Genomic DNA, 26,110 nt, shown 5'->3' with positions numbered 1-26,110 from the left:
AAATTTTTTTTTTATATTTTTGAGACAGAGAGAGACAGAGCATGAACGGGGGAGGGTCAGAGAGAGGGAGACACAGAATCCAAAACAGGCTCCAGGCTCTGAGCTGTCAGCATAGAGCCCGACACGGGGCTCGAACTCATGGACTGCGAGATCATGACCTGAGCCAAAGTTGGCCGCTTAACCGACTGAGCCACCCAGGCACCCCTCTTTCATTTTTTTAAAAAAGGTTGTTATTATTACTAATTTTTGCTTTATTGCCTCTTGTATTGGGCAGATGCAAGCAAGATTTGCAAGACTACCTTAGCAGCAGCTGAAAAGGTGTTAAAGCAAAAATAAATACTTTTTTTGAGGAGAAACATAGATGACAGAGAAAGCGCCAGAAAGAGGAGCTTTGCCTTAGGCTCAAATTTTTTTGCATTATTTTGAGAGGTAACACAGTCCATTCTGGTTAAGAACTGGGAAAATTAAGGACATACACAGAGGGGATAGCAGAAAAACGTGATCAGTTTCTTTCTAATAAAAATATCTAGACACACCAATATTCCAATAAATAGGGAAAAAAGTATCATAGTGTATAATATAAAACACAAATCCTTTAAAAATCCTGTGTGATACTATCCCTCTTGTTATTAGTGCAGTGAGCAAGCTCTGACAGCATTCATATACAACTTGGAAAAATTATGCAGCCATTTAGATCTAGAAACAACTAGAGGTCAAGCAGTAATTTCATTCATTTTATTATCATGGGCGATAAATTAGGTACTTAATATATAAGGCTTTAAGAAATACTTTAATGAAGTAGCAATTATATTTGAGAAGAGGAAGATATCAGAGTTAAATTAGAAGTTTAGTAAGATAACAAGATAATAAGATTCTTAAATTGAACTTCAATATTAACAAATTATATAGTGAAGAAAGACTAGTGTTTGCTCTAATCAGTAACTCTTGACACTCAAGTAGCACTGAAAAAAATTCATAAAGTTTCATTTGTTTTTACATATAAGAATTAACAGAGGAAATATTTCATATTAAGATGTACAAAGCTGTTACAAATCCGGTAAGGCTGATTAACCAGACTCCATTAGACTAGCGGTTCAAAGACACAGAGAGCTTCTATGTAAAAAAGCACAGTTAACCTAGTCATTAAAAATACTAAGCATTATCTCAGATGAAATAAAGATAAATTAAGGCAATTATGACAAGCCATATAACTACCATAAAGGCATCAAATGTGGGAAATTATTACATCGAATACTGAATCCAGGTGGAGAACAGATACCTTCAAATGCCTTAGGTCACATTCAATCTTGTAGCAATGATACAGAAGACCTGTCAGACTGTTTACACCCTCTGACGCACTAATTACACTCTGGAGAATATATCTAAGCATATATCCCAAAGGGAAAAAAAAGCATATCACGTTATTATTAGTAAAGACCATGGAAACAACTAACCCAAAGAGAACAACATTGCTACTGGCAAGGAAGGAGCTCACGTTTACGATAAAGAGAAGTACCTGACCCAAAACCTTTTAAGTTAAAAAAAAAAAAAGAATGCAACACACCACGGAAACATTACTACCATACAAAAATTTATGTTTATACACTCAAGATTAGGGTTTTGCAAACTGTGGGGTTTTTTTTAGAGCTTAAGGATTTTTTTGCTGTACAGTCGCTACTAAAGTTGGTATGAAAAATGAAAGTGAAGACTCAAATGATTTTTGACATTATTGCGATTTCAAGGGGAGTTTCTCAAGGTTTGGTATTAGCAATCTTTTCTTTTCTTTTTTCTTCTCTTTTCTCTTCTTTCTTTCTTTTTTTTAAACGGTGTCAGGTTTCTTTGGAAAGTTATTTCCGGGAACTAGCCTGCAAAGGCAGACTAGCCTTTGTACAGTGATATCTGCAACATTATGATAATATTTCCAATGCAGACTCATGGTTCTGTGGCTGGAAAACTTAGTTTTGATAAGCTGGAACAGAAGGTTCCAGTCTATACTCAAATACATAGCGTTGAGACTCTGATGATCAAATGTTTTAATGCAGTAATTTGGCTTTAAAATTCAACCCAGAATTCCAATACTTTCATCTTTTGCATCTTAACGCTAATAAGGATGAATGACTTAAGTACGTGGCTACTGTAAATTAATCATCTTTAAGTGACTAAGTACATCATATCAACTGTCTAAGGGATTTGTAACATCCATAATCATTTTTGTATGTTCTTTTTGCTCTTCTCATTAGTTAAGCGGATGCCTCAACTGTGAACATTTTATTAAGTGACATTCAGGTAAACTAGGTTCCTATGATAAAAGTGGGTCATAAAGCAGGATTAAGAAAGATTCAAGTTGCCATAAAATTTTACTTATTTTTAAAATAGCCTTTATTTTTGTTAAGTAAGCTCTACACCCAACGTGGGGCTTAAACTCATGACCCCAAGATCAAGAGTCGTCATGTTCCTCTGACTGAGCCCCCTGTTGCCATAAAATTTTAGAACTGATATGAGAGTCAACAATTTTAACTTTTTTCACTATTTCACGTAACTTTCTTAATTTTTTTTTTTTTAACGTTTATTTATTTTTGAGACAGAGAGAGACAGAGCATGAATAGGGGAGGGGCAGAGAGAGAGGGAGACACAGAATCCGAAGCAGGCTCCAGGCTCTGAGCTGTCAGCACAGAGCCCGACACGGGGCTCGAACTCACGGACTGTGAGATCATGACCTGAGTCGAAGTCGGACGCTTAACCGACTGAGCCACCCAGGCGCCCCTCATGTAACTTTCTATGAATAATGGTTAAAAATAATTTTAATGTTTTTTTTTTAATTTATTTTTGGGACAGAGAGAGACAGAGCATGAGCAGGGGAGGGGCAGAGAGAGGGGGAGACACAGAATCGGCAGCAGGCTCCAGGTTCCGAGCTGTCAGCCCAGAGCCTGACGCGGGGCTCGAACTCACATACTGCGAGATCGTGACCTGAGCTGAAGTCGGACGCTTAACCGATGGAGCCACCCAGGCGCCCCAAAAAACAATTTTAGAAAAGTAATAATATTAAAGAAGGCAGGCCTCTGTACGAAAACACTGATAACATACTCTTTTACCCTCAAAGGAAAAAAAAAAACCCACAAAAATTATAGGAAGGAAGTAATGACGTTTAAACAAGTAAGTCAGTAAAAAACATCTGATATTTGATTCACTGGTATAAAGCATTTATAAAATAATTTCCCAATGGAAGTCACCATCTTTTAACTTCCATCAAAACATACTGTACCTTTTGGTGGAAAATATTTGTGGAAATAAAGTTACAAAGCCCAAAGTAACCTGAGAGCTCTGTAACACAGTGAGCTCTGACTCACCATAAAGCTGTCTCCTACCCAGCATGAAGTCTATGCCAGAAAGCCCCACTGCTACACTAAAAAGTCCAGTTCAAGTAAGGTTAACTCCCTGAATTCTCTACCCCATCTATTAAGGCAAATAAATGAAGACAAGAAAGTACCAGTGGATAATACGTGCGGGATCTCTGAAATCGTCTTAGCACAGGTTAAAATATCATTCTTCAAAACAGATGGGCGAAATCCTTAGAAAGTGGTTTAATGGCAGCGTCAGAAGGAAAAAAGGTTAGACATTTTGGTTTTGTGAACCTCTGATGTTACGTGGCTATAACGTACTGAGTATATTTATAACCGCACAATAGCATCTATTACAAATAACCTCGCGTGTGGAATGTATGTATGCAACACAACAGTGTGTTAAGAAATGAAATCCCTGTTTCCAGTACGTTCGACTTAAACTATAAATTTTCTGTACTGATATTGAGTGTTTTCTTTAAAAAAATTTAAGTTTTTTTAATGTTTATTTATTTTTCAGAGAGAGAGAGAGAGAGAGAGAGAGAGAGAGAGAGAGAGAGAATGAGAATACGAGCAGGGAAGGGGCAGAGAGGGAAGGAGACACAGAATCCGAAGTAGGCTCTAGGCTCTGAGCTGTCAGCACAGAGCCCGACCTGGGGCTCGAACCCACAGAGTAGCGAGATCATGACCTGAGCCGAAGTCGGACGCTCAACTAACTGAGCCACCCAGGGACCTTCTGTAAAATTTTTTAATGTCAGCTACTAATTTCAGATACGGTCATGAAATATTCACTGGATTAGAACTTCAACTATCTTTTCTTTCATCCTTGAAATACCAGTATTTCCTGCTGCACACAAGGCTCCCACTTTGGAGCAATTTCTGATGGGCCAGGTTTTCCTCCTTCTCCAACAAAAAGTCCATTTCATTCCTATTTTTATGTTGTTTTAATTTAATACTTCACTGCAGGACAAAGAAGAAATAACAGTCTTTAAAGAAGCCAAACATGACAACTTCTGAGCAGGGAAAGAATCATGCCACCTTCCCTAGCCCTGAATTTACATGATTTGCCCATTTTCTAAGAAACAAAACGCCAAAAAACAAAAACAAACAAAAAAACACAACAAAAGCCACAGGGGAAAAATTATTTAGAATGCTCTTGGAATATTTTAATTGTGAAACTTTAAACGCGGAGTACAAACAATAACTTACTTCTAAGCTGCCTCTCTTTATTGGATTCAGCACCAATAATTTCTTCAGAAGATTTTCACAGTCGGTGGACATATAGAAGGGAATACGGTACTTTCCTCGTAAGACTCGCTCCCGTAGTTCCTTAAGAAGGCAAAGAAAGTACTCCTAACTGGCTCCTGAAATGATCATGCCTGAGATAAAACATTAGTACCGACTTCCACCGATACCTTCAAATTCTGGCCATCAAAAGGCAACGAGCCGCTGACTAATGTATAGAGAATGACGCCGAGGCTCCACACATCCACTTCGGGCCCGTCGTACTTCTTTCCCTGGAAAAGCTCGGGGGCAGCGTAGGGTGGGCTTCCACAAAATGTGTCTAATTTGTTCCCGACTGTAAATTCATTACTGAAACCAAAGTCAGCAATTTTAATATTCATATCAGCATCAAGGAGAAGATTTTCAGCCTGCGAGGAAAATTAAAAAAAAAAAGAAAGAAAGAAAAGGACAATGTAAATGCCTACACAAAAATAAAATATTCATTATAACTGTTTCAGATCTCAAACATGTATTTCTTCCTTCTCATTTTTATGCATAATATCAGATTTAGAAGCCCAGCACGGTGTTTCAATGCATAACTGTTCAGAATCGCATCCATGTAAGACTGAATGTTAACACTATATAAGTGAAGCTCTCGTCTATAGGAGTATCTGCAGCTGTTTAAGAAAAGTTACTGAGAACGCTTTTTCTTCCAAGTTACTTTAAACCCATTTTTTTCCTTCATTGTAAGAAACATCCTGGAACCGTACCTTAATATGACCTATGTCAAGAAATGTAAGTTGACATAACACTAACCCTTCTTGGGCTTAAACCAACAAGGTTAGGGGCGCCTGGGTGGCTCAGTCGGTTCAGTGTCTGCCTTCGGCTCAGGTCATGATCTCACAGTTTGTGAGTTCGAGCCCCGCGTCGGGCTCTGTGCTGACAGCTTGGGAGCCTGGAGCTTGCTTCGGATTCTGTGTCTCCCTCTCCCTCCGCCCCTCCCCTGCTTACACTCTGTCTCTCTCTAAAAATAAATATTAAAAAAAAAAAAAAAACCAACAAGTTTACTCAAAAGTGCTCTATTTTAATAGACCATCACTGATTAATGCAAAGCTCAAGAGTATACCTAAAATAACTGCCAGTCGGGGGTTCTGTGCTATTGAATTAAACCTTTCGTCTTCTCTGATAGAATGCTTCCTCAACATAGTTCTGTTCTTTTAGTAAAACACAACAATACAACACAGCCTCCACTAGATCTTGTTTAAGTTTCTTTTTGCTGTTCTAAAACTAGATTCTCCTCTTCTGGAGGTATATTTTGGTAGAAAGCAGTGATTTCCACCCTCGTGTTTTCAGATGCTGTTTTTCCAAGATCCTAAAACAGAATCATTAAAAAAAAAAAAAAAGGTTGAAATGTGCCTTTTGTAAACACAAGCTGAATTGCTTGTGTTTACAAAAGGCACATTTCAACCTTTTTTTTGTACATGTCTCGTTTCAAACTCTTTTATAACTGATAGACTAAGGAAATTATTTATTACATTGTAGATGTGTTTTATGAGGTCACCAAAGGGAGTACAATTTGGCTAAAATGAAAGGCAGACTTGTCTGCCTCGCCAGAGAGCCAGGCACTCTGTCCACCTTGCAGCATTTCCCTCCCTCACCTTCCTTCTTTGTCCTTTCAAAGGTGTGCTAGCTTGGGATAGCTATTCTAAAAAAGGGAGGTATGTTTAGCACCCAAAAATACGACAATAATGTGGCGTCACTTATGACATGAATATTGCAACAGCACATACACTTGGGACATTTCTATTAAAACCTAACATTTAAAGACCGGTGTGACAAAACCATCTGATGTTCTGATGTAAGAGCCTGGTCACTGTAAATTTCTGGGGCCATGCGTGAGCAAGTGGGGCTTTTTGGGTCTCCGTGAAGATGTCTGGATGGATGTGAAAGTACGCAGGCTGCGTCGGAAGGGCAGAGCTGGAGGGGGTCTGAGATCTACTCCAGGAGCAAGAGGGAGAGCCCATCCCCACACTGCAGGGAAACTCAGGGTGCTGCACATGGTTTTAGTTTCTCAGATTTCTTTCCATGTAAGAAATGAGATAAGCTGGGCGTCAAACATACAGTCAGGGGAACACTCCTCTACTTTCTCTTTCTTTGTGGAAGTGATTTCTCCCTAAAATAGCTGTGGGAGGAAATGGAGAAGGAAAATTTGGGAGCAGTAGAAGATCTGCAACCTCAGACAAATGGGGCCAGAATATGGGATTAGACTCTTGACAACTGCTTAAGACAGTATTTTTAAGTATAATATGAACCAGGGCTAGTAGCTGACAGACGACCTGGGAAAAAAATGTAAAAAAGAAAAATAGACTCCTAGGTAAGGTACAATTAAAGTTCAGTTTGGAAGAAGAGAGAAAAAGGGGGAAAAAAAGACAAATATTTTAGCCCCAGGACCTTCTACTCCCATTAAAAAAAAAAGACAAGAGCACACCTGTTTGGCCACACCATTTCTTTCTTTTTAAAAATTATATTTTTAAATTTATCTTTATTTGAGAGAGGCAGAGACAGAACGAGTGGGGAAGGGGCAGAGAGAGAGAGAGGGAGAGAGAGAATCCCAAGCAGGCTCCACACTGCCGGTGCAGAGCCTGATATGGGGATCGAACCCATGAAACTGTGAGATCAGGACGTGAGCCAAAATCAGGAGTGGGACGCTTAACTGACTGAGCTACCAGGCGCTCCTGAAATTATTTTATATTTTTAAATAAAAATGGTGTATGTACTTAAGGCGTGCAACACGATTTGATATATATACATAGTGAAATGATTACAACAGCCAAGCTAATTAACATAGCACCTCCTCATTTAGTTACCATTTTTGTATGTGTGATGACAGCATCCGAAATCTACTCTCTTAGCAAATTTCCCAGTATTCAATACAATATCATTAACTTTTTGAATAGAACACTGAAAGCTCAGGCAGCCAAAGCAGAACTAAATGAGACTTCATTCAAACGGAAAAGCTTCTGCATAGCAAACAAAAGGTATCCTATGGACTGGGAGAAAATATTTGCAAACCCTACATCTAATAAAGGACTACTATCTAAAATACATAAGGAACTCATACAACTCTGTAGCAAAAACCCAAACACCACAATGAAAAAATGAACAAAAGTCCCTAAACAGACATTTTCCCAAAGACGATATACAAATGGGCAACAGGTATATGAAAAGGTACAGAACATCACTAACCTCCAGGGAACTGTGAATCACAACCACAATGAGATAACACTTTCCACCTGTTAGGGTGGCTATCATCAAAAGTATAAAAGATAAGGTGTGTTGGCAAAAATGTGGAGCCAAGGGACCCCTGCACGCCGTTGGTGGGAACATAAACTGGTGGAGCCATTATGGAAAAGAGGACAGAGATTCCTCAGAACACTGAAAGCAGTCCTTCTCCTGGGTATGTATCCAAAGGAGATGAAAGGGTACCTTGCAGAGATATCTGTGCTCCCACATTCACGGACACAAACCTTTCATGACTGTCACAACTTTTTATTCTGAAGTATGCTAGTTTACGCTCATCACATGCATTGGACGTTCACAGAAACACTTAAAAGACTTCCCGTTCCTCGAGCTTTACTGTGGAGAGCGGACACTGGCAGCACGTCACATAAACCTGGTCCTGTGCTCACTACCTTCCTTCTGGCGGAATGGGATCTCAGGCATTTTCAGATGGGGACAAAGCTGCACACTGATCTCTTACAACCAGCTCACTAATGGTGAATCAAATCCTCTAGCCTTTAATGCCAGATAACTTCTCCTTCGTATTTTCTTCATTTTCTCAGTGGAAATACTGCCTTCATGAAGTTGCTAGGAGGCAAATAAAAACCACTTTCCTCGGACAGAGCCCGGCACAATTAAGCAACCAAAAAGATGGCTCTCATACTACAAAGCAGCTGTTAACGATTTAGACTTTTTGTCATAAAATCAGTGGCTTACCTTAAGATCACGGTGAACAATGCACTTTTGATGGCAATACTGTACAGCAGATACAATCTAAAATAAATATTTGGATAAAAGATGTGTAATTATTTTATGGTAAAAACACCGCAATTTTCCTCCAATGATCACCTCCAACTAAGATAAATTACCAACTTAGATTTCAAAGTAATATTTCACCATTTCCCTGTTCTCTCAGCTCTGAAAACTATGTATGTTACACTTAAAATGGAAAAGGTCACTTTTTTCCTGTGTAGACACGCAGCATTCTCTCACCAGAAGACACTAAAATATTTCTTTGTCAGAGTCCGTGAAGGTTTCTGTGGGCTGTTATATTTCTCTGCTGACATGATCAAATGTGTGCAATTTGTAGTTCTGATCAAATGGCTTATTCTAATGTTGGGATAACAGCTTTGGCACACATGAATCAGTCTATTTTAGGAATCGTTATCAAATGTGTTCAAGGCATGTTTTTTCAAGCGAGGCCAATCAAAGGGGTATCTGGCATTGTCCTGTACTTATTCATACATAAAGAAATATAAAGAAATGGGAAAATTGTTCGGCCTTAAAACAAAACCCAAGTATCAAAAATAAAGAGGGAAAAATGAAATTTGATCTTAAAGCTGTTAGGAGGTCGGTCAGGCAGATTATTCTACCCCTGTAACTAGATATTGTATGCAATCATCATTTTTAACCATTACATAGGGTTCTTTGGGAACAAAGACTGAACAAGGAGGAACCCAATGGTAAGAGCCAAAGATACAAATGAGAAATAGGTTATAAACAATTCTATTATAGTTATTTTACTCCATAAAATAAAGACATTCAAAGAATCAGATAGTAATCAAGTTAAGAACTGTTTTGTACATGTAATCCCATCTGATGTACAGGACGGCCATTTTAATTCACAGAACATTCACTTCTGTGGATTCAGTTAAATGGAAACACGCTATGAATGCTGAATACTGGTAAGGCATTTACAAGTGGAGATAGAAATGAGATTTTTAAAAGTCTAAAGATGATGTGAAGTATGACCATGCTAATAGAAATATGGGTTAAAAAACGTACAAAGTAGAAGTGAGATTGATAGTTCAGTACTATAAAATTATTCTAATGTATATTAAAATGGTTCAGACAGAAACATGAATTCAAAACAAAATCAACACACAATGAGCAATATGTAATTCGATTAAATTCATTTTTGATTCAACAGTTTACTGAGTACCTGCTACGTGCAAGAAAATGTGCTGGCTGCTAGGGGAACACAAAATGAAGACGACATGGACCCTGCCCTTAAGGAGCTGAAAGTCTGATTAGGAGAAAATATGTACATATCTTACATGTCTATGAGCAACCATAATACAAGGCAGAGTCACAAAGAAGTGAGGGGAATCATATTATATAAAGAACAATTTCAGTCAGAAATGCTGCCCGGAGTAGGTGATACTTGATCTACGCCATCCTTGAATGACAGTACTAAATATTTCAGGGTGAGATTTGGTGATGGGGAGGTAGGGGCAAGGTGGTGAAATGTACTGATGTTGAGACAACACAATGTATTTGAAAGTAGGTGGGAAAATGGTAATAGTGGCAGTAAATGTTGACAGGTTGGTAAAAACCTCCAAATTCCAAACTACACAGGTACCACAGAACCACTCAATGTTTTTAGGCAGAGCAGTGGTGAATGAGTATGATCAATTTGAAGTGTAAATCCCTAAAATACAGCAGAATCTTGCAATGAATAGTTGTAAGTATTAATTTTCTTAAATACGCTTTAAATTTCTAATATCCAATTTTCATTAAAACATGTTTATTAGGCAAGAGATACATACTTATATGTAAATATCGATACACCTTTTAGAAAATATTTATTTTTGGGAGAAAGAGAGATTCAGAGAGAGAGGGGGAGACAGAGGATCCAAAGCAGGTTCTGTGCTGATAGCAGAGAGCCTGATGCAGGGCTCGAACTCACAAACCGTGAGACCATGACCTGAGCTGAAGTCGGAGACTCTAACCGACTGAGCCACCTAGGCGTCTCCCAGGCACCCAGTATTAATACATCTTAATGAATATATTATAAGGCTATTTTTGTATCATGGATGACAGAAATTTGCTGATAATACTGGTTTTCAAGACACTCTGTCTTAGTAATAGTGAAGAAGGCATGTGATAGATAATGATTCGGCTATCAAACATGCATTTCACATTAGACAGAATGATCTCTATGAAAGCAGTTCTAAAGGCATTTCTGCAATAAAAATCTCCTGAGCCTTAAAGTCTTAAGAATGGAAAGATAATTAAAGAGAATGCTCTGTATTAAGCATTTCATTCTCCCCAAACTCTATGACCTCTGACTTCTATCAGTTAAATATGGTGGCTTATAGTATTACGAAACTTACCTAGCAGGTACACTTTCTGCCATGAAAGAGAAGTTCTGCCTTCTGTCTGACTCACTGCAAGAATCCCCCATTCACAAGCCTAAATTTTACTGCATTATTCTATGGCCAGATCCTCCCATCCCAAAACATTCTGTACTTCCTTAAGTAGAATGTAGGAACTTCCTTGTGATTGTTCTTTTTTGGATCTTGAAAACACGATTTACAATCAGGCCTGAACTGACGCTAAAAACCAGACATGTCAGTGTTTTGCTATGAGGTGCAAATGTTGCATTGCTGTGCAATTAACTTGTAAGGGAGTCAGGAACTCCCAAGTTTTAAGTTACTGTTATTGGAAGAGCAGAATCAATACTATGATTTTCTTGTAGGCCCTCAAAACTTTAGGAATAGAGGAGCACTGTATGGTCAATGACTGCTAAGGTTCTCTTAAATTGTCTCAGGATGATTCTAACAGCACAGTCAAGGACATAGATATGTAAATACTTGCTAATATAGTACATTCTTAAACTGTTAACGTAATTTCATGATACAGAGCAAATAAAAATAAATGTACATTTATTCTTTGTCTTAACTAAATTTATAAAGAAAAATACGCACCTCGAAAGGAAACTGAAAAACAAATATATAACCTTTTGTCAAAATGACTACAAAACTGTGTGTACGTGTATCCCTCATTTTATTTTTATTTTTATTTATTTTTTATTTTTTTTCGTGTATCCCTCATTTTAAAAAACATGAGTTACCTTTTTAATTCTGAAGGAAGACATATAAATAGTAAATACATTTAATATGTATAATAAATAATTATAAAGGAAATATTTCCTATTGCATTACATTTTAAATAGCAACATGAAGAATATGAAACTGATTTCAAAAAATAATTCAGACTCTATTTTTAAAATGAGCCAATGAGTAATTATGTGGATTTTATGACACTATCTATGTTCCAGCCTTCTATCCTGTTCCAACCCATCAGTAAAGATGGGCAAGTTCTTTATAATAGCAGGCACTGTCACCTTCTCTAATTTCACAGACTACCCGACACAGTTTTGTCCACACAGTAGGATTTCAGTAAATAAATACAGCCAGCTGACTAAAAGGAACAAGAGTGAGTAGCAGCAGTCTATGGAATATACAGTAAGATCCCAGCGGAAACATTCAATGTCAACTGTAATTTTCTTGCTGACTGGCTACTAATTATAACTTCATGACTGATACTGAGAGAACAATGGCTTTTAAAGTGATGACTAGAGCTTTACTTAAGGTGAGCCTCTGGCCCAGGACAGGAGAGCCCTGAGTGGTATGTCCAGTTCTTTCATGTTGCGTCCTCATTATCAGTTGTCTTTAGATTTCAGACATTTTAGGATGAATGTTTGTAGGACTCCATCCTGAATAAAAGGGCCATACCTATCTTTGATATAAAGCATTTCACATATTATGCTCCAAAAAGTAATGACTCTGTGGGATAGCAACAGAGTTTTATAACACAAACTCACTTCATGATCAATTTGGAGAATACTATGTCAAAAACAGGTGAAACAGTTTCTTTCTCTCTCTCTCTCTCTCTCTCTCTCTCTCTCTCTCTCCTCCAGAACTTTTAACTTCTTCAAATTGTTTATATGTTAACACACATGTAACATCTCTTGGAGGAGGCCTCTGTATAGGTATTCAGTGGATCCCAAACTTTTAACTGGAGAATGGGCATCCGTGCAGAAGTACCGAGCTAGTTTTAACTGAACTATTTTAAATTCACTAAGGTAAAGTTTGGGACACAGCAAGTTGTCTGATGAAATTTTACTTCCATAAATTTTATGAACAATTTATAATTCATTAATTGTCATTTTCATCATCATTTATAAAGTATGTTAATTTTAATCACTTCATTCCTAAAAATTAGAAGTAAAAACCCAAGATGAACTTAAATTACTTTTCTTATATTTTCTATAAAAAGTCATATTCAATTTGAACTGGAAATATAAACATCTTACCATACTCTTCTCCCACATTTGTAAGGCTTCTTGCCTACTTAACTAAATAAAATTGACCACGGTTTGTAAATCTACAAAACCATGAGTTCTAATACCAAGACATCTTTAATGACAAAAGAAAAGAGAATAATGTCTTTAAGCACAATGCATATATACTTCATACATTAAGCTAATAATACTTGATAATTATTGGATAAAGGATTAAGTATTTCTTTTCTTAGTTTAGTCTATATTTCCAGAACTATCAATGAATTGTCTTACCTATAAGACATTTCACTATTTATCACCATCTAAAAATAACCATATGCAACTATTTTAAATTTAAATTCAGGAAGAACAAACTTCTTTTTCAGTTTCCCATTCTTTAAAAAGTATAAGATAGCAGGACTTTTCCTCTTTAAAATACCATGTACTCTGAAGTCCAGTTTGTGATACTGTGCATTGTACATCACTAAAAACATTAACAAAACAAAGTTAAAAACTACTTTCCATACCTGCCTAAATTTTGCACGGGCCTCTTTTTCTTTCATTCTTCCATGGGCAACTAAGTAATCAAATACTTCACCTGAATCAGAAAGGTAAAGCAATAAAACATACACAAATCTCCAATTAACAGTACAAGCAATGTCAAGTTCTTGCCTTGTTTTTAGAGCAGCTTTTGACCCACAATTTTCTGATAGTTTTACGTAAATCACAAACTATTACATGAATAGAAAAAACAGGGAAAAATTACACACAGAATTGAGTGTCTGTAAGCAGCTTATGATTTAGCAAAACTCTTTTAAAAAATAAGTCATGAAAACATAACTGAGAAAACTTGCTTTCTGATTTCAAGTATTACATAAAAATACAGTCAACTCTTTATTATGCATTCAAATAAAGGGAAGCCACAGCATGAGCAATCAAAACTATACCTGGCATTGTATTTGGGGGCTACGTGTCAAACAAAGTAACAAAAGTCATGTTACGTTGGATCTCTCTCTTTTAAATTCTACTTGTCATGGAGTCTTGGTCAAATTCCTTCTGACTGCTTCCATTCCCACTGATTTCGTGCTTTTTCCTCTGATTATGCTAGTCTCACTATACTCATTTCATCTATTTTGGTTCTTAACTACTTATGCAGAATTAAATCATCCGGTGTGTGTCTCCTATTACTCTGAACCAACTTCAACGATCATATCTGCCCTATCCCCAGGACAGAACACAAAATGGGTAGACAATACATACTTGTTGAAATAATTCAAACGAGAAACTGTGGAAATTTCCTATTAGACCCATTACTTTACATGTATATAAGTGTTTTTTTTTCATTTTTCTCTAGTTAATACTTGTAAAAAAAAACCCCTAAATTACTATTTAGTGACAATATTAAAAATAAAATATCTCAGTATAAGGGAGAAATTTATTTTTAATGTCCTTATAATTTACACCAGATAGATATACATGTCTATTTAAAACTCCTAAGATGGCTTAAGGCATTCTTGTAAATATAGCAGAGTGGTTAAAAACTCAGGCTTTAGAATCAGACCAATTTTGTTATGAATCCCTGTTTAGCTCTAAGTAGCTACTGGGAGACAATGAGGAAGATTTCTCAACTTTATTAAGATCCTGCTTCTATTTACTGTCTATCTCACATGGCTGTTATAAGGATTAAATGAAATAATGCATGTGCTTAGCACAGTGGCATACAGTAAGCACTCAATAAATTATACATTTGTATCTCAGTATACAGTAAATTGTATGTGTGTGTGTGTATGTGTATATATATATGCAATATCAATCCTAGGATATCAATAAAACATTAAAAACCAAATATGTAATGATGTATGTCAGATGAAACTAATACACCTACAATGTCAGACAACATATGATACCAGGCATACTTAAATGACTGAATGGGATGATGAAAATAGATGTGAGTGGATGCTCTAGTTGACCCATCACGGTAGTTAATTCCAGATATGTGAGTTTAGGCTGGGAAAGACATATGCAAGAATTCAAAAATATGGACTGCTCTTAAGTTCTGCCTAGGACATCTATAGCCCAGATGTTTACAAGACTTAGTCCTTCACTAATTATATATTACTTGTTTATGATTTGCTTCCCCCAAAGAATGTAATCTTCTTGAGGGCAGGGACTTTGTGTTTGCTCACCCATGTGTTCCCAGCAGCTAGAATAACATGTGGTACATAACACACGTCTAATAAATAAGTTTGCGTGAACAAAAGAAGAAATAAAACACACCATTCCAGAGCAGCCGAACACACACTTTTAATAGGTTCTTTGGGATTAAATGTGGTTCAGAATCATAAAGGAGTTCCCTGCCTACCTAATCACAGAAAATCTTCTGCTCCATTAGTGAACCAGAATCAAAACTGATCTAAATACTCCTGACAAAGAAGCAGCTGTCTGACTCAACTCTTTTTCTCATGACAGATTCAATCCTAAAATATCTAGAAATTTCAGAGGAAAAATATTAAGTGTTGATTATAAAAGTTACCTTGCCGGTTATAGATTAAAAAGGCAAGAAAATGATTCCAGATTTAGCACCACAGAACCATGACGGTTTGGTTAGAGGATCCCTAGCGGGCGAGACTTGGCGAAAACCTACCACCAGAAACCAGAACTGAATGAGAGAGCACCTGGTATGGGCTGAACTCTGGTAAACACCTCTGCCCACTGTACCCCACGGCCCTTCCTCACTGTGCTACTGAAGGAGAGCGGTGAGGATCCCACACGCTCTCTGTTCCTCCAGCCACTGCTCCCCTTCATCAGCGCCAATACAGAGTTGACTGCACTTCCCGTTTATCGTTAAACAGCATACATATTAATATTAACACAGCCTTGTGGTGGTGCCCCTTCATAAAAACAGAAGTGTCCACCGATTTTTAGCAGTCTGTAATTTCTCATATCAAAGCTTATCTAGCCCCTTTCTCTACACTTTAGATCACCAAATGGGGGGAAAAAAAAGAGTCTAAGTGAACTAAAAATAACACCCAGGGTTCCCACGCTGACAAACTGTTATATAAAATCTAACTAAAGGATAGAAAGAGAGATAATCCATTATGTGGTATCCATACATTCACTAATTTTATTACAGACCTACATCTCATACAAATTTGCATGGCTGTATTAGTATTTAAAAAAAATCCTATAATAATAAGCCTTAATGACATAGGTTTTCACGTTAAGTCAAAAAACCTACATTAAAATACTTTCAGGATGAGAAAAGGCTTTGCAAAAAACCAAACCTACTGACACTTTCAGTTTGCATTAAAAACTGAAAAAGCTACTAAAATAGATGTAATATTTATAGTAAACATTTTTAGAAATCTAAGAAACAGTACAAAAATACATAGTTTAGGTATAATAGACTAGAATAAATCCTCTTTATTCTTACATACAAATCTACACATTAGCTAAAAGGATCAACACTAAATTCAACCCTAAGTTTTTCTACTGATTAGCAAAAAAGCTAATTAGCCACAGTGGTTTACATAATTTCAGCTGCTCTCCTCTTTTTCAATTGCTTAACACCTTCAAGCATTCTGTTTTACTGGTTCGATGATTTAGCTTCAGAAATTTTTAAATTTGTTTCTAAGAAAGTTCTGTGCCTCAAAGTCACAACAGTAACTTTGAGCCAACATCTGTCTCCTTTGAGGGAAAGTGTGGAAGATGAAGCTGCTTTTGTTATATACCAGTGTTTGAATCCTTCCCATTTCCGACACTATGTAGTCAAAGTATCCATTACATTCGACACATGCATCTGTATTTCTCTATCAACTCAGTCCTCTAACTTATAACATGTATAAATCGATACTTGTTTAAATCGAGACATTTTATGGGTTATCTTGAAAATCCATGTATATTGAGACTCTGTCATATGTGACCAACCTCTGGCCCAGAACACACTTTTACTATAAACTTTATCAGATACATTGTGAATTTGAAATTTCCTTATAGCCAAGTGCTTCTAATCACAATATTATGACATACTATAATATATAAAGAGAATCAAAACATTCATAACAATGTAAATTTAGGGTTTTGAAAACTGTCTTTAGGCAATTTTATGTAAGCCAAAAATCCAACTTTTAAATGTAGGATCAATAGGTCTTGAGAGCAAACACTGAATTTTCCTTAAGATATACCACTTAAAAGCATTTTAAATAAAACTGTCGATTCATTAGTAACAGTGAACACGTGTTATAATAAACCTTTGGGTGTTGATAGTTCTGTATGTCTCATCAAAGATAACTTTTCCACCCCTCTCATCCTTACCCCCACTCGCATACTCCATGACTAAATAGAGGGTCTTCTCCGTTTCAATAACTTCAAATAATTTTACTGAAAAAAAAATCAGAGATATAACTGTAATTGTTAGCATATATGGGATATGCTTTAAGAAAATTTAAGGTAATCCTAAGCCAGTGGAAAATCTGAGTATTTACTAAAAATTATTAATGACAATTTTAAACTGAAAAATTCTCTCAAAGGTAATTACTACTGTGGAAGAAAACCACTTACCACAAAGTGATTTGGAACCAAATCTGTTGGGTCAAAAGAGTTAAGTTTCTGGGATTAAAAACCATTACTTTTTCTAATGAGAAGAATATAATAAAAAGGAGACGCTTAAAATCAGGATAAAATTTTAACTAAAGCTTAAAAGAGACTGTATTATAACAACACATATGTTGTACTATCATAAAATGTTGACCAATCTTTGGTACAGAAACAAAAATATTCTATAATTATGTGGTATTATAAAAGTTTTTGGTTAAAAAAAAAACACCAAATTATCAGACTTACATAATTGAAATGATATACCACAAATAATCACATTAATATCTCTAGTAAATATAATATTTTTAAATGTGAAAGAAACAAGTGTTTAGAAAACGGGCAGGTTAAAAGAAGAATTACTTTTTCCTTCTTATCATCCATTGACTTGATATGTTACATGTAATCAATCTATTTATTTGTAAATGTAGGGGAAAACCAGAACTTATAGGAATAAATTCACTAAAATTAAAATCAACCCTATTTTCTTTAAAATTCAAATTAGTTATTTTGCCCTGTGATCAAACCTAAATGCATATTATCAAATTATCTGGAATTCATTTCTTATAAATACTGCAATGGCAAGCAATCTCTATTTAGGGCAATTTAGAAAGGAGATAAAAAAATATTCATATGCATTAACTCCAAGTCAAATATATTATTTTAATGGAGAGCTTAAGACAGCAATGCAGTAGAAAATAGCCATTTGCAGCCTTCAATTTCTATAAAATTCTACCTTTTCAAATAGTCTCAAATTAAGGAATATACTTCATCATTAATTGTATACATGAATTTCATACCTATGTTAGGATGATTTAGTATCTTCATTATTCGTACTTCTCGAAACAACTGTTAAAGAAAACAGGTAGACATATTTCTGTTAAAACCATTCGCTTGAAGAAATTCATCTTCGTACAAGACACTAGAAGATCCTGGTAATGAGCTAAGAAAGAAACAAGAGATTTGTTTCTCAGATTGACCTCTAACTCTGCTGAGACTTGATTTCCAGGACAATTATAATGAGATGAACTCAGATGGTTCTGTTTGCGTGTGTATATGTGTGTGAATACACCACATACAATAAAACTTGCACTTTTATTTGACTGCTCTTCATTACTGGCAATAAAAGAAAAATACTGTGGAAATGAAACTAAATGATCTCTCACATGATTTTTATCCAAAACCAAGCTTCCTTGGAGGCTGGGGTGGTGGGGAGGGGAAGGGGGTGGTGGTTCTGATACTTTAGTCATCTCTACTGGTTGATCAGGCACTTTATGAAAGATTAAATGATATAAACCTACACTAAGTAAAATTTGAAAAGGAAACAAGACTATTTTCAGTAGCATTTTTAAGGAGACTTGTATAATAGTAAAGGACATTAAAAATTTATTTACCACATTATATAAAACCAAAACATACTGAAAATAAGTCACTTGAAACACGAATGTTAAAAATTCATGCCTTTTAGTTTTCAATATAGGGCCCATTTTTCAAAAGTGTGATCTGGCATTTTTTTGCTCTATGCCATCTTTTGAGTACTGTTAAGTTCAGAATCAAGCATCTAGTTCAGGAAAACAGAAGGGCCAATAACTGGTAATATTCGAAAAAAGTCTATATTATGACATATGATCTAAGGTTAATGCTTTCAGAGGGGACATTTCTCCAAGGAAGATATACAAATGGCCAGAAAGAATGTGAAAAGAAGCTCAACATCATTAATCATTAGGAAAATGCAAATCAAAACCACAACATGAGGTAACCCTTCAGACTCAGGATGGCTACTATTAAACAAAACAAAATAACAAGTCTGGGCAAGGATGTGGATAACCCTAACCCTAACCCTAACCTAAAAGCAGGGACTCAAACAAGCATTTGTCGTACACCTACGTTCACAACAGCTAAAAGGAAGAAGCAGCCCGAGTTTCAACTGATGAATAAATGAACAAAATGTCGTATATACATACAATGGAATAATACTGTCTTTTTTAAATTAATAAAACAATTTTTTTAATTTTGAGAGAGAGCATGCATAAGTGAGGGAGGGGCAGAGTAAGGGAGGGGCAGAAAGAGAGAAGGAGAGGGAGAATCCCAAGCAGGCTCTGCGCTGTCAGCACAGCGCCTGATGCAGGGCTTGATCCCATAAACTGTGAGATCATGACCTGAGCCGAAACCAAGAGTCGGACGCTCACTCAACTGAGCCACCCAGGCACCCGGGATAACATTCAGTCTTAAAAAGGAAAGACACTCTGACATACACTAAGATGAACAAACCTTGAGGACGTTAGGCTAAATGCAATAAACCAGTTGCAGGAGGAGAAATACCATACGGTTTCCCATGTATATTAGGTAAGTAGAATAAGGTCAAACTAATAGACACAGAAGTCAGCCAAGGCCTGGGGTGACTGAGGCAAAGAGTTTCACTGTCTAATGGGTATAGAGTTCTCAGTTTGGAAGATGAAAAAAGTTCTGGAGATGGCCGGTGGTGATGTGTGCACAAAAATATGAATGTATTTGACACCACTGAACTGTATGTTTAAAAATGGTTAAAATGGTAAATCTTAGGTGTACTTTAACACAAGTTAAAAACAGAATATAATGTGTTGATATGCCTCAAAAAATTTCACACCAATGATAAACCTACGTAAGGCTTATCTACCACTAAGGGAGTCATCCTTAACTACATGCCTCCCCGAAGTCTGCACATCAGATCTATCACCAAGACCTACTGACCTGACCTCCAAAATTCATCTCGCATCCGTCAACTTCTATCTATCCATACAGGCAACACTGTCACACTGGATCCCATAGGTCTCTATACACCCATTCTGCATTCTCTTTTCTGTCCTCCCATCCTCCAACCCATTAACCATGCAGCACTACACTGCTGATCACCACTGCTGGTTTTCCAATGCCATTAGAATAAGATCTTCAACACGGGCTACCAGGCCTTGAAAATCAGTACCTTGCCTACCTTGCCATGCTTATCTCATGACACTACGTACCATCGACATGGATGTCCCCTAGACGGACTTCACTTAAGGCACCCAGCCATCTTTCTCAGTTGAACTTGCTAAGATCCCTCACTACTCAGGGCCTTTGCACACGCTCTTCCCCCCTCTGCCTGGAATGAATGCTCTTCATTCACTTTTTGAATTATGAAATATTTCAAATTTGTTAAAAAGTACAGAAACAAATATAGCACTTACCTCCGTATTCACTACCAAGATTAAACAACTTACGTTAATGTTCTGCGATATTTTCGTGAGATTTTATTTTTAAGAAAAATTATGAATTTTAATTATTTAGTAAAATATGAAGACATTAATCATTCTAGTCATAGCTAGAGTATCCCTCTCTCTCTCTTTCTTCCTCCCCATCCTAGATAAAACCACTACCCTAATGCTGGTATATAACAAGCTATAAGCTTTTATTAATTTTCTATAGTGCATATATAAATAGCGATATTAACTTTTTTGTGTTTTAAACTTTATATAAGTGGAGTCATATTGAATATATCTCTCTAAACTTATTTTTTCTTCAACATTATGTTTTCTTTGTTCTACCCCTGGTATGTACTGATCTGGTCCATTTACTTTAATTGCCATGTTCCATTACAGTACATGAGGAAACTACAGTTTATACACTGTTCTATTGACGGTGCTTAACTTACTGATGTATTTTCCCTACTGCAGTCAGTGCTATAACGAAAATTCTTGACACGTTCACGGGAAGTCCATCGTTTACATTAGGGTTCACTCTTGGTGTTGTACATTCCAGGGGGTTCAACAAATGTACAATGACACGTATCCAACACCACAGTATCACACAGACTAGTTTCACTGCCCTAGATATCCCTCACGCTCCACCTACTCACCCTTCCCTCCCATAAATCCCTGACAACCACTAACCTTTTTTACTTTTTCCATAATTTTACCTCTTGAGAAGATCATACAGCTGGAATCATGGAATATGTGGCCTTTTCAGATTGACTTCTTTCGCTTAGTTAATATACATTCAATGTTCCTCCGTGTCCTTCCATGACTTGACAGAGCATTTATTTTTAGCACCGAATGATATTTCATTGTATGGATGTACCAGTTTATTTATCCGTTAACCTACATCTTGATTGCGTCCAAGTTTTGACAATTACGAATAAAGCTGCTATAAACTGTGTGCAGGTTTTTGTGTGGATGTAAGTTTGTAACTCATTTGGGTAAATGCCAAGCAGGATGACTGGTGGATTTTACGGTAGTATGTTTAGCTCTGTAAGAAACCACCAGACTGTCTTCCAAAGTGGCCATGCCATTTTATATTCCCACCAGCAATGAGAGTTCTCGTCACTCTACATCCTTAGCAGTATTTGGCGTTGTTAGTGTTTTGTATTTTCACATTCTAATAGGTGTGTGGTGGCATCCCACTGTTGTTCAAATTTCCAATTCCTAATAACAGACGGCGTTGATCATCTTTCCATATGCTTATTTGCCATCTATATGTTTTCTTTGATGAGATGTCTGTTCAGATCATTTGACCACTTTTTAATTGGTTGTTTGTTTTCCTGAGTCTTTTCAAGCCAATTTTCGAGCCTGCATTTCCAACAATACCAGATGCCTGTGGATAGTAGTGAACATGGATTGTTCATCAAACACCTTTTTGTTTCTACTTTGCAACATCAGAGAATGGGTCATTCTCATGAGCAGTCCTGGAGGCCCTGGGCAGAGGGGGCAGAAGTCACATACCCTCACTTCCTCCTTGAGGCTCTCAGGGAGATTGGTGGTCTGAGTGGGGTGCTCAGGTCAGCAGAGGGAACCATGTCCAGGGGGTACCAGACATAGGACTGAGGAGATGCCACCCCTGCCCAGACTGATGGCAGGGGTAGAGTCCTGTGGGATCTCTTGTTCTGGGTGAGGAGTCCCCTCAGAACACACACAGGGTTCTTTTTTTTTGGGGGGGGGGGAGACAGAGACAGAGCACAAGTGGGGGAGGGGCAGAGAGAGAAGAAGACACAGAATCCAAAGTGGGCTCCAGGCTCCGAGCTGTCAGCACAGAGCCCAATGCGGGGCTCGAACCCATGAACCGTGAGATCATGACCTGAGCTGAAGTCAGATGCTTAACCGACTGAGCCACCCAGGTGCCCCCACAGCGTTCTTACCTTAGCTGCTGACAACATCTAGGCCTCCCCTGTCTACTTACCTAATGCCCCCCTCCTCTGAACAAGACCCTTACCTCCCTGAGAGCCCCAGAGAAGTAAAAGAGGAAGTACCTCCCAAAGAGGAAGTAAGGGGCCCATCATCACGTCACCTTTGCCCAGGGACTCACTGGGCTGACAGCACGTGCAGGACTCCATGGGTTAGATTTTCAGAAAACGTGGACTTCTGGTTTCAAACTTTTTTTTTCTCTTGCTATAGCACATTAGCAGATAAAATTCACACACTAGTAGATAAAATTTACATGTGAGTGTATTATAAAGAATAAACACAAATAGTCCCTATTTTGGTTTTGCTATACTATACAGGTTTTTTTTTTTTTTAATGTTTTTTCAACGTTTATTTATTTTTGGGACAGAGAGAGACAGAGCATGAACGGGGGAGGGGCAGAGAGAGAGGGAGACACAGAATCGGAAGCAGGCTCCAGGCTCCGAGCCATCAGCCCAGAGCCTGACGCGGGGCTCGAACTCACGGACCGCGAGATCGTGACCTGGCTGAAGTCGGATGCTTAACTGACTGCGCCACCCAGGCGCCCCAGTATACAGGTTTTAAAGTAGCTGGACTGGCTATCAATATGAGCAGCAATACTGTAAGTTTCATTTGCATTCTTCAGTATTATCACTATCGTGTCTTTTCAACAGGAAAGTGCCCAATACCAATCTTGTTCTCTACGCTTACATATAAATAAACTGCCCGTTTTCTTTACTTAGTCTTGCTTTTTTTTTTTTTTTCAATGTTTATTTATTTTTGGGACAGAGACAGAGCATGAACGGGGGAGGGGCAGAGAGAGAGGGAGACACAGAATCGGAAACAGGCTCCAGGCTCTGAGCCATCAGCCCAGAGCCTGATGCGGGGCTCGAACTCACAGAGTGCGAGATCGTGACCTGGCTGAAGTCGGACGCTTAACCGACTGCGCCACCCAGGCGCCCCATAGTCTTGCTTTCTTATTAAGACTTCACCTGTTAACTTGTTGTATCTGACTATAAAAGCACAACTCACCAGCACTGCAGTACAGAAGCCTGTAACTGCCCCCCACATCCCCTCTGCAAATCTAACGTGCACCATCCAAGCACCCTCAACACTCAGTCCACGGTGCGCCCTGCGTCCTTGCACTCCTTAAATTGAACAGAATGCTTACCAGAGGTGATCTAGGTCCCAAACATATTTGTCGGGTATATGTGTTACTGTAAATAGATAATTTAACTAGTATATCTGTTTTCTTCTTTTTTTCTTAATTTCTATTTATTTTTTAAATGTACATCCAAGTTGGTTAGCATATAGTGCAACGATGATTTCAGTAGATTCCTTAATGCCCCTTACCCATTTAGCCCATCCCCTTCCCACAACCCCCCCAGTAACCCTCTGTTTGTTCTGCATATTTAAGTCTCTTATATTTTTGTCCCCCTCTCTGTTTTTATATTATTTTTGCTTCCCTTCCCTTATGTTCATCTGTTCTGTGTCTTAAAGTACTCATGAGTGAAGTCATACGATATTTGTCTTATCTAATTTCGCTTAGCATAACACCCTCTAGTTCTATCCACGTAGTTGCAAATGGCAAGATTTCATTATTTTTGATTGCCGAGTAATACTCCATTGTGTATCTATATCACATCTTCTTTTTATTTTTTTTTTAACGTTTATTGATTTTTGAGACAGAGAGAGACAGAGCATGAACAGGGGTGGGTCAGAGACAGAGAGGGAGACACAGAATATGAAACAGGTTCCAGGCTCTGAGCTGTCAGCACAGAGCCTGATGTGGGGCTCAAACCCACGAACTGCGAGATCATGACCTGAGCTGAAGTCGGACGCTTAACCAACTGAGCCACCCAGGCGCCCCTATCACATCTTCTTTATCCGTTCACCTGTTGATGGACATTTGGGCTCTTTCCATACTTTGGCTATTGTTGGTAGTGCTGCTATAAACATTGGAGTGCATGTGCCCCTGTGAAACAGCATACCTGTATCCCTTGGATAAATACCCCATAGCGCAATTGCTGGGTTGTAGGGTAGTTCTATTTTTAGTTTTTTTGAGGAACCTCCATACCGTTTTTCAGAGTGGCTGCACCAGTTTGCATTCCCACCAGCAGTGCAAAAAAGATCTTCTCTCTCAGCATCCTCGCCAACATCTGTTATTGCCTGAGTTGTTAACGTTAGCAATTCTGACAGGCGTGAGGTGGTATCTCACTGTAGTTTTGATTTGTATTTCCCTGATGATGAGTGATGTGGAGCATTTTTTCATGTGTCGGTTAGCCAGCTGGATGTCTTCTTTGGAAAAGTGTCTATTCATGTCTTTTGCCCATTTCTTCACTGGATTATTTGTTTTTTGGGTGTTGAGTTTGATAAGTTATTTATAGATTTTGGATACTAACCCTTTATCTGATAGGTCATTTGCAACTATCTTCTCCCATCCCATCAGTTGCCTTTTAGTTTTCCTGATTGTTTCCTTTGCCGTGCAGCTCTTTATTTCGATGAGGTCCAAATAGTTCATTTTTGCTTTTGTTTCCCTTGCCTTTGGAGACGTATTGAGTAAGAAGTTGCTGCGGCCAAGGTCAAAGAGGTTTTTGCCTGCCTTCTCCTCCAGGATTTTGATGGCTTCCTGTCTTACATTGAGGTCTTTCATCCATTTTGGGTTTATTTTTGTGTATGGTGTAAGAAAGTGGTCCAGGTTTATTCTTCTGCATATCGCTGTCCAGTTTTTTCCAGCACCACTTGCTGAAGAGACTGTCTTTATTCCACTGGATATTCTTTTCCTGCTTTATCAAAGATTAGTTGGCCATACGTTTGTGGGTCCATTTCTGGGTTCTCTATTCTGTTCCATCGATCTGAGTGTCTGTTCTTATGCCAGCACCATACTGTGTTGATGATTACAGCTTTGTAATACAGCTTGAAGTCCGTATATTCGCTTTCTATTGCTGAATAAGAAATTACCACACTCTAGCAACTTGTAATGACACACATTTATCATCTCACAGTTTCTAGGCATCAGTAGGGCTTCATTGGGTCCTCTGGCTCCCATCGAGGTGCTGCAGTCTCATCTAGGGGTCTGACTGGGGAGAAATCCATTTCCAAGCTAACCCAGCCTGCAGCTTTAGGACTGAGGATGCTGGTTTCTTACTTGCTCTCGAGCAGAGGCCACCCTTACCTCTTAGAGACTGCTTACATGTCCTTGCCAAGTTAGGCTTCTCCAACATGGCTGTTTACTGTATTCAAGCCAGCATGGATAATCTTTAGGGCAAGTTGGCTAGAAAGGCAGTTTTATATAACATAATGTAATCATGGGAGTGAAATCCCATCACCTTTTCCATATTCTGTTGGTTAGAAACAAGTCAATGGTCCCGCCCACATTCAAGGGGAAGGGATTATACAAAGGTGTGAACACCAGAAGTGGGGATCATGGGCAGTTG

At 37.8% G+C, this 26,110-nt stretch overlaps 1 protein-coding gene across 2 annotated transcripts in view; it reads right to left on the bottom strand.

Moving 5' to 3' along the window:
• MARK1 (microtubule affinity regulating kinase 1) overlaps nt 1-26,110 on the bottom strand; it is a 118,914-nt gene that overhangs the window by 32,328 nt on the left and 60,476 nt on the right. For both annotated transcript variants that reach the window (XM_043568761.1, XM_043568760.1), the window contains exons 4-9: nt 18,303-18,351; nt 17,224-17,289; nt 13,437-13,507; nt 8,559-8,615; nt 4,754-4,990; nt 4,548-4,667 (exon numbers count right to left, since the gene is read on the bottom strand). In XM_043568761.1, the coding sequence (XP_043424696.1) occupies nt 4,548-4,667; nt 4,754-4,990; nt 8,559-8,615; nt 13,437-13,507; nt 17,224-17,289; nt 18,303-18,351 (600 nt within the window). The remainder of the gene's footprint in view (nt 1-4,547; nt 4,668-4,753; nt 4,991-8,558; nt 8,616-13,436; nt 13,508-17,223; nt 17,290-18,302; nt 18,352-26,110) is intronic.

The sequence above is a fragment of the Prionailurus bengalensis genome, chromosome E4 (assembly GCF_016509475.1).
Source record: "Prionailurus bengalensis isolate Pbe53 chromosome E4, Fcat_Pben_1.1_paternal_pri, whole genome shotgun sequence".
Taxonomy (NCBI): domain Eukaryota; kingdom Metazoa; phylum Chordata; class Mammalia; order Carnivora; family Felidae; genus Prionailurus; species Prionailurus bengalensis.
This window is presented reverse-complemented; position numbering and strand designations above follow the sequence as displayed.